The 10,160-nt window shown below is 42.2% G+C and overlaps 1 protein-coding gene across 1 annotated transcript; it reads left to right on the top strand.

The window, feature by feature from the left end:
• The first annotated feature begins 13 nt into the window (after window positions 1–13).
• ebna1bp2 (EBNA1 binding protein 2) lies at window positions 14–9,434 on the top strand. The gene is made up of 9 exons (XM_024421235.2): window positions 14–211; window positions 361–444; window positions 6,269–6,444; window positions 6,818–6,941; window positions 7,833–7,922; window positions 8,043–8,118; window positions 8,257–8,386; window positions 8,524–8,728; window positions 8,878–9,434. The coding sequence occupies exons 1-9, from the start codon at window positions 116–118 to the stop codon at window positions 8,923–8,925; spliced, it is 1,029 nt and encodes a 342-aa protein (XP_024277003.1). The 5' UTR covers window positions 14–115; the 3' UTR covers window positions 8,926–9,434.
• The last annotated feature ends 726 nt before the right edge of the window (window positions 9,435–10,160 follow it).

The following is a 10,160-nucleotide window of genomic DNA, read 5'->3' as shown; positions in this document are numbered from 1 at the left end:
GGGTGAGTGTTTCCCCGGAAGATATTTTCGCAGGACTGTTAAAGCCGCCACTTCCTTCCCACGTGAACCGCTCCATGTGAGCACCGCTTTTACATCAAATAACTGTTTGTATCCAATGATTCTCGTTAACAATACCATGGATATTAACGAAGATGACGAGCAATTAGGTGAGACGTCTGAGGAGGATGACAGCGAATTATCTGACGGAGAGGTAACTGGATATTCTATAGCGTGGTGCTTGGTAGCTAGCTAACATTAGCGAAGTTAAATAGTAGTTAACGTTAGTTAGCGATGTCTTTGCTAACTTTACTTTAGCTAGGTTATAAAAAGCTTTCATTTGCTGTGCTTCTTTTTCATTAGCTTCAAGATGCATTTGCAAAGGGTTTGTTAAAGCCTGGATTGAACTTTACAACACAAGAACCGAAGAAGATTGTCAACAATGTGGTGAGTGTTGACATGCGCAACCCACCATTGTTTCCAAAGACTTACGTCCTATGTAGGCTATAATCGTTAAGCCTGGTTAAACTTTTCAGGATCATTTTTTTCTCTCTCTAAATGTTTAAACTAGTGAGATATATGATTATTGGAAAAGTCTGAGTTTGCTTAATTTTTACTATCATCCTAAATTAAGTTATTGAATTGTTTTACTCTCTCATTTATATTACGTTACTCCATGAGGTGGACAGTGTGTTAGTTACTACATTACACACGCTGATGGGGGGGAATTACATACTGTTATTATAGAGGTTTATTGTCAACATTACACTATCAATTGCTTAAACGGATAAATGTCTTTGATTTGTGTCATACACTCTTGGGGTTGCGGGACTTAGAATGCAGCTATAATTTTCTTTCTCAAATGGCGCGAATAATTCGGGTAGGTCTCTCCATAAAATTTGCTACACACCGATACACAAATTTGACTGTCAAATGTATCACTTTGATAACAGCCAACCGTTGTCACTGTTTGTATTCTATTTTTTTTATTTCACCATTATTTTAACCAGGTAGGCCAGTTGAGAACAAGTTCTCATTTACAATTGCGACCTGGCCAAGATAAAGCAAAACAGTGCGACAAAAACAACAACGGAGTTTCACATGGGATAAACAAGTATACAGTCAATAACACAATAGAAAAACGTGTATACAGTGTGAGGAAATTAAGTAAGAAGGTAAGGCAATAAATAGGCCAATAGTGGTGAAGTAATCACAATTTAGCAATTTACACAAGTGATATATGTGCAGATGAGGATGTGCAAGTAGAAATACTGGTGTGCAAAAGAGCAGAAAAACAAGAACAAATATGGGGATGAGGTAGGTAGTTGGTTGGATGATGGCTGTGTACAGCTGCAGCGATCAGTAAGTTGCTCTGATAGCTGACGCTTAAAGTTAGTGAGGGAGATACAAGTCCCCAACTTCAGTGATTTAATATATATATATATATGTGTGTGTGTGTGTGTGTGTGTGTGTGTGTGTGTGTTTATTTATTTTTTGCAATTCGTTCGTCATTGGCAGCAGAGAACTGTAAGGAAAGGTGGCCAAATTAGGCTTTGGAGATTACCAGTGAGATATACCTGCTGGAGCGTGTGCTACGGGTGTGTTTTGCTATGAGCTGAGATAAGGCGGAGCTTTACCTAGCAAAGACTTATAGATGACCTGGAGCCAGTGGGTTTGGCGACGGATATGTAGCGAGGGCCAGCCAACGAGAGCATACAGGTCGCAGTGGTGGGTAGTATATGGGGCTTTGGTGACAAAACGGATGGCACTGTGATACACTTCACCCAGTTTTCTGAGTGGAGTGTTGGAGGCTATTTTGTAAATGACATTGCCAAAGTCAAGGATCGGTAGGATAGGCAGTTTTACAAGGGTATGTTTGGCAGCATAGGTGAAGGAGGCTTTGTTGGGAAATAGGAAGACTATTCTAGATTTAATTTGGGATTGGAGATGCTTAACAAGTGCAATACACCAAATGAAAGAAACTTCTTGTTAATCTACCCATCGTGTCCGATTTCAAAAAGGCTTTACAGCGAAAGCACAACATATGATTATGTTAGGTCAGAGCCAAGTCACAAAAGCACACACAGCCATTTTTCCAGCCAAAGATAGGACTCACAAAAAGCAGAAATATAGATAAAATTAATCACTAACCTTTGATGATCTTCATCAGATGACACTCATAGGACATAATGTTACACAATACATGCACGTTTTGTTCGATAAAGTGCATATTTATATCCAAAAATCTCAGTTTACATTGGCACGTTACATTCAGTAATGTTTTGCTTCCAAAACATCCTGTGATTTTGCAGCGAGCCACATCAATTTCCAGAAATGCTCATAAAACATTAATAAAAGATACAACTGTTATTCACAGAATTAAAGATAGACTTCTCCTTAATGCAACCACTGTCAGATTTTTTAAAAACTTTACGGAAAAACCACACCATGCAATAATCTGAGTACGGCGCTCAGAGACCAAATCAGCCAAAGAAATATCCGCCATGTTGGAGTCAACATTAGTCAGAAATAGCATTATAAATATTCACTTACCTTTGATATTCATCATGATGCACTCCCAGGAATCCCAGTTCCACAATAAATGCTTGATTTGTTCAATAAAATTCATCATTTATATCCAAATTCCTCCTTGTTGTTAGCGCGTTCAGCCCAATAATCCATCTTCATGAGACGTGAGCACTAGGTCCAGACAAAGTCCAAAAGTTCAGTTTGAGTCCGTAGAAACATGTCAAACGATGTATAGAATCAATCTTTAGGATGTTTTTAACATACATTTTCAATAATGTTCCAACTGGAGAATTCCTTTGTCTGTAGAAAAGCAATGGAACGAGGGCTACCCCTCACGTGAACAAGCATAACGAGTATGTGGCAATCTGCCAGACCACTGACTCAATGAGCCCTTATGAGCCCCTCCTTTACAGTAGCAGCCTCAAACAAGTTTCTAAAGACGTTTGACATCTAGTGGAAGCCTTAGGAAGTGCAATTTGACCCCATAGACACTGTTTTCGATAGGCCAAGCTTTGAAAAACTACAAACCTCAGATTTCCCACTTCCTGGTTGGATTTTTCTCTGGTTTTCGCCTGACATATGAGTTCTGTTTTACTCACATCATTCAAACCGTTTTAGAAACTTCAGAGTGTTTTCTGTCCAAATCTACTAATAATATGCATATATTAGCAACTGGGACTGAGTAGCATGCAGTTTACTCTGGGCACGCTTTTCATCCAAATGTGAAAATTCCCCCTATCCCAAACAGGTTTAATGTGAGTCTGGAAGGAGAGTTAGGTATTTATAGTTGTCCACATATTCTAAGTCAGAACCGTCCAGAGTAGTGATGCTAGGCGGGTGGGTGCGGGCAGCAATCGGTTGAAGAGCATGCATTTTGTTTTACTAGCATTTAAGAGCAGTTGGAGGCCACGGAAGGAGAGTTGTATGGCATTGAAGCTCGTTTGGAGGTTTGATAACAGTGTCCAAAGAAGGGCCAGATGTATACAGAATGGTGTCGTCTGTGTAGAGGTAAATCAAAGAATCACCCGCAGCAAGAGCGACATCATTGATATATACAGAGAAAAGAGTCGTCCCGAGAATTGAACCCTGTGGCACCCCCATAGAGATTATGGTTAGTTTTGGGGCTCCCAAGTGGTACAGCTGTCTAAGGCACTGCATCTCAGTGCTAGAGGCATCACTACAGACCCTGGTTCGATTCCAGGCGGTATCACAACCGGACGTGATTGAGAGTCCCATAGGGCGGTGCACAATTGGCCCAGCGTCATTAGGGTTTGGCCGGGGTAGGCCGTCATTGTAAATAAGTATTTGTTCTTATATATACAGTTGGGTAAAAAAGTATTTAGTCAGCCACCAATTGTGCAACTTCTCCCTCTTAAAAAGATGAGGCCTGTAATAGTCATCATAGGTACACTGCAACTATGACAGACAAAATGAGAAAAAAAATCCAGATAATCACATTGTAAGATTTTTTATGAATTTATTGGCAAATTATGGTGGAAAATAAGTATTTGGTCACCAACAAACAAGCAAGATTTCTGGCTCTCACAGACCTGTAACTTCTTCTTTAAGAGGCTCTTCTGTCCTCCACTCGTTACCTGTATTAATGGCACCTGTTTGAACTTGTTATCAGTATAAAAGACACCTGTCCACAACCTCAAACAGTCACACTCCAACCTCCACTATGGCCAAGACCAAAGAGCTGTCAAAGGACACCAGAAACAAAATTGTAGACCTGCACCAGGCTGGGAAGACTGAATCTGCAATAGGTAAGCCGCTTGGTTTGAAGAAATCAACTGTGGGAGCAATTATTAGGAAATGGAAGACATACAAGACCACTGATATTCTCCCTCGATCTGGGGCTCCACGCAAGATCTCACCCCGTGGGGTCAAAATGATCACAAGAACGGTGAGCAAAAATCCTGGAACCACACAGGGGGACCTAGTGAATGACCTGCAGAGAGCTGGGACCAAAGTAACAAAGCCTACCATCAGTAACACACTACGCCGCCAGGGACACAAATCCTGCAGTGCCAGACGTGTCCCCCTGCTTAAGCCAGTACATGTCCAGTCCCGTCTGAAGTTTGTTAGATTTTCTATGGGGTTGAGATCTGGAGACTGGCTAGGCCACTCCAGGACCTTGAAATGCTTCTTACGAAGCCACTCCTTCGTTGCCCGGGCGATGTGTTTGGGATCATTGTCATGCTGAAAGACCCAGCCACGTGTCATCTTCAATGCCCTTGCTGATGGAAGAGGTTTTCACTCAAAATCTCACGATACATGGCCCCATTCATTCTTTCCTTTACACGGATCAGTCGTCCTGGTCCCTTTGCAGAAAAACAGCCCCAAAGCATGATGTTTCCACCCCCATGCTTCACAGTAGATATGGTGTTCTTTGGCTGCAACTCAGCATTCTTTGTCCTCCAAACACGACGAGTTGAGTTTTTACCAAAAAGTTCTATTTTGGTTTCATCTGACCATATGACATTCTCCCAATCTTCTTCTGGATCATCCAAATGCTCTCTAGCAAACTTCAGACGGGCCTGGACATGTACTGGCTTAAGCGGGGTGACACGTCTGGCACTGCAGGATTTGAGTCCCTGGCGGCGTAGTGTGTTACGGATGGCAGGCTTTGTTACTTTGGTCCCAGCTCTCTGCAGGTCATTCACTAGGTCCCCCCTGTGTGGTTCCGGGATTTATGCTCACCGTTCTTGTGATCATTTTGACCCCACGGGGTGAGATCTTGCGTGGAGCCCCAGATCGAGGGAGATTATCAGTGGTCTTGTATGTCTTCCATTTCCTAATAATTGCTCCCAGTTGATTTCTTCAAACCAAGCGGCTTACCTATTGCAGATTCAGTCTTCCCAGCCTGGTGCAGGTCTACAATTTTGTTTCTGGTGTCCTTTGACAGCTCTTTGGTCTTGGCCATAGTGGAGTTTGGAGTGTGACTGAGGTTGTGGACAGGTGTCTTTTATACTGATAACAAGTTCAAACAGGTGCCATTAATATAGGTAATGAGTGGAGGACAGAGGAGCCTCTTAAAGAAGAAGTTACAGGTCTGTGAGAGCCAGAAATCTTGCTTGTTTGTAGGTGACCAAATATTTATTTTCCACCATAAATTCATAAATTCTACAATGTGATTTTTCTGGATTATTTTCTCATTTTGAGTGTCATAGTTGCAGTGTACCTATGAAAATTACAGGCCTCTCATCTTTTTAAGTGGGAGAACTTGCGCAATTGGTGCTTGACTAAATAGTTTTTTGCCCCACTGTATGTGCCGTTACACTCCTAATCGACTGGTATTTCCATCAATGAATAGGCCAAAAAGCTTTATTTTGCAATGGGATGATTTTTTCTCCCTGACAATTGACCTGCAACAGTTTTTTTTTGTTTAGGGGCTTTTTTGTTGTTGTTGCCAAAAGCCGGCTATTACTGGCTAACAGAAACCCTAGTGATTAACAAAAGTGTTACACTTACTGCGTTGGCGACCCACTATAATCAAAATGCAGCACTGTCTTTAAAAAAAAATGTGATTAGTATTGTTGTAAGTTTTAGGAATATAAATAACTTTCAACATTCGTTTCCAATGGTATTGTACATAATAAGGTAAAACTGCTGAATGAGTCCAAAAACGTGCTGCGATTTTTGTTAATCTACCAGAAGTCACCAAATTGGTGTTGCCCTGTCTAGTATGTGAATCACAGGTGGCTTTTCTAATACTTATTTTCTTCATGGTTGTGTACAGGAGGGTTTGAAACAGTGCCTCGCCGACTTCCGTAAGAACACACTACCCTGGGTAGAGAGGCTGGACATGGTCAATCTCCCAGCTGATGACATCGTTGCCAAGTCCGAGGGCAGACTTGACAACAAGGCTAGCGGAGACCTCAACCCGGATGACGACTTCCAGAGAGAGATGTTCTTGTGAGTGTATTGCGCCGATGCATGGGTGTTGAATACATGGGTGTTGAATACATGGGTGTGGGGCTCCCGAGTGATGCAGCATCACAGTGCTAGAGCCGTCACTACAGACCCTGGTACGATCCCGGGCTGTATCACAACCAGCCGTGATCGGGAGTCCCATAGGGCGGTGCACAATTGGCCCAGCGTCGTCCTGGTTAGGGTTTGGCGAGTGTAGGCAGTCATTGTAATTAAGAATATGTTCTTAACTGACTTGCCAAGTTAAATAAATAAAAAAATCCATTCATATCATACTGAAGAGAGACTTTGGTGTAATATTATGCTCTTTAAGCTATGGTAATTGTAACACATCCTCTCTTATGGTGATGTCCTCCAGCTACCGCCAAGCCCAAGCTGCTGTTCTGGAGGCGATGCCCCGGCTCCTGAAGCTTAAGATAGCCACCAAGAGACCTGAGGACTACTTTGCAGAGATGGCCAAGTCGGACCAGCAAATGCAGAAGGTAGGATGCCCTGACTTAGCCTTAGACCCAGAGATATCTTGCCATGTCTATGTGACTTAATTGCATCAGGTATGGGTAGATCTCTGACACCAAAACTGTTATAAAAAGAGTTGTTTTACTTTTCCGTAATTGCCTGTTTATGGCAGATATATAATAATTTTAATGCTTAAAAACATTATTTGACAAAGTATCCTGACAAAAATCAATATCCTCTTTAAATCACATTGGCTATGCATGGAGGTTGGTTCAGGTTGTCTTATCGCATAATCTCTAATCTGCCAGTCTGTCTTGAGCTCTCGCTTGCCAACTAGCAGCATTGTATCATGGTATTGGCCCACAAAGTTTCCTGCACCAGTGAGACTATTACTGACATAACTGTATGCATACAGGTGAGACGTGTCATACAAGTCCACCAAGAAGGAGTATTATGATGAAGTCATTTTGATTTCCTCCTCTTCCACTAATCTAATGTCTGGTCGAGTAGTTGGCCGTTTAAAAGAAGAAGAAAAAATGTAAGAAATGCAAATCAAGCTAACTAGCTACTATCACAAGGATAAAGGCACAAGTTGAAAAAATAAATTGACACTGAAACAGCGGATATTGACTAGCCAAATGGACAGATGGAGACGTGCTTAATGCAAGGCGCTAACGTACCCTTGGTGGGCTATCATTCTTGCATTATTAGTGCAATCGCTTCCATAGTGGTGTTGTGTCAATAAATCACCAGCGGGCACTCCTAATAAAACATTACCTTACACGTGGAGGCATTCAAATGGGTTTTTATTGGTATGGCTGTTGAATCTCACATTTGTCCAGCAAATTCTGACATTTTACTGGCACTGAAACACTGGTGTGGTCATGAATAATGCGATCCGTTGTCTTTTCCCACAGATCAGGAAGAAACTCATCATGAAGCAGACAATGATGGAGAAGTCAGAAAAGGCCAAGAAACTAAGAGAACAGAGGAAGTATGGCAAGAAGGTCTGTATCCTCTCCTCCCATCTCTTTTTCCTTAAAGGACAGCAGTGGTGGTCTCACTGGCATGTAACTTTTTATTATGTCATCTTGGTACAAGTGGGTCATATGAAATCTGTCCTGTAGGTGCAAGTGGAGGTTATTCAGAAGAGACAGAAGGAGAAGAAGGCCATGATGTATGCTGTGAAGAAGTATCAAAAAGGTAGGTCCTCAGTTCTACGTGTTGTGGCCTACGACCCAACTTGTTCACACTTGTTGTTGGTAAGTGGCTCTGGTTGACAGCATCTGCTAAAACTGCCCAATGTGATTCATGACGTTTAAACACCCCCCTCTCTCGTAGGCATGACTGACAAACTGGACTTCCTGGAAGGAGATCAGAAGACGGCTAAAGGAGGAGCTCCAGCTAAAGGAGGATCGGGGAAAACAGCAGGAGGCCAAACACCTGATAAAAAAGCCATGAACAAAAAAGGGTGAGACGCCACACACAGATGTGAATGTCGTGCACCAATGCTTATTCTCAACTACCTACCTATACTCATTTGTATTCAGTGCTTTTTACAACACATTTGTGTGTACTGTACCTTGACTCAAACCTCTGACTTGACAGCCCCAATGCTAAGAGGAAGTATAAGGACCAGAGGTTTGGCTTTGGCGGAAAGAAGAGTGGAACCAAGTGGAACACCAAGGACAGTCACAATGATGTGTCAGGGTTTCGTGCCAAGGTGGCTCATGGGAAAGGAGGAAAGGGAGGGAAAGGAGGCAAAGCGGGACCTGGAGGAAAAGGAGGAAGGGGCCCCTCCAAAGGAGGGACTGTAAGTGACTGACAGACGTCATTGATCACATTTTGAAATAAAGTAAAAAATAATTGATTGTTTAATTACATTTTTCCCTGTTATGTTATTTGAAATTGTAGTTATTTTGTAATTTTGCTCCTTTTCTAATATGTTTTGTGATTCTTCAGAAACGACCGGGCAAGAATGCACGCAAGAAGATGAAGGGTCGCTCCTAAGGAGTTGAGTGCTGAAGGTCCTGCAGTTTGATTGGTCCCTCGGTCTATGACATCGGCCAGGTTTGCACCTCGTCATCAGTCTTGGGTTACACACATTGCATCCCAGCGCATATATTAAAGAGAAGTGCTCTCTTTCTATACTTAATCACACACACCAACTGTTATTGAGCCCTTGGGGCAGTGGACTGATATGAAGGAATTTGTGTCACTATAACCCAAGATGTCCACTTGCATCCTGCCCTCAGAATGATCTTTCCTAGAATATCGCTGAGGCTAGATGCAGACTTGGCTGCATGTGAGCTTTGGAATGTCACCTTGTGCACAACCTGACTGAGCGGAACCGTACCATATACGCCAAATTCAATAGCTGCCCTGCTACACTCCCTCTGCAGAGGGGTGGTTTAAAACCCCAAACATGAATTTGGACATCAAAAGACATTTACATTTTGTTTCTTTTATTACCGCCTGTAAAAAAAAAAATGTTTTAAAATAAATCTTTATACATTGTTGTAAGTTTGTGATGCTATTTTCTGATGTTGATTAAAATGATCAAGCCACTTCAATAAATATATGCTGTCATTTAGTTTTTGTTAATACTTATAGATTTTTAGCCAAATCTGCAATTTTTCAAGTCTGCGAATTGACACTGATTCACTACCCCTAGTGACATGACATTTTGTAATACTGAACAGCTGTCATGTTTGGCCTTTAACATCTATCAATAGTATTAATATGTGATGGGCCAATGTGTTACTTTCTATATATCTGGGTAAATGTTAAATCTAAACTTTATTTTTTTTTTGGCACAAGAATAACCCCTGGTTTAGCCTGAGGAGTATACCACCTCAGTCACTGGCTTCATCAATAAGTGCAGCGACGATGTCGTCCCCACCGTGACCGTATGTATATATCCTGACTAGAAGCCATGGATTAGAAGCAACATCCGCACCGAGCTAAAGGCTAGAGCTGCCGCTTTCAAGGAAGGGGACACTAATCTGGACGCTTAGAATAAATCCCACTGTGCCCTCAAACAGGCAAGTGTCAATACAGGACTAAGATTGAATCCTACGACACCGGGTCAGATGCTCGTCGGATGTGGTCGGATACGGATGTGGTCGGATACGGACTATAAAGGGAAACTCAGCCACGAGCTGCCCAGTGAGCCTTCCAGATGAGCTAAATGCCTTTTTATGCTCACTTCGAGGCAAGCAACACTGAAGCATGCATGAGAGCAC

Source organism: Oncorhynchus tshawytscha, linkage group LG01 (assembly GCF_018296145.1).
Source record: "Oncorhynchus tshawytscha isolate Ot180627B linkage group LG01, Otsh_v2.0, whole genome shotgun sequence".
NCBI classification, from domain to species: domain Eukaryota; kingdom Metazoa; phylum Chordata; class Actinopteri; order Salmoniformes; family Salmonidae; genus Oncorhynchus; species Oncorhynchus tshawytscha.
Note: the sequence above shows the minus strand (reverse complement) of the source record. Positions and strands in the feature narration are given on the sequence as shown.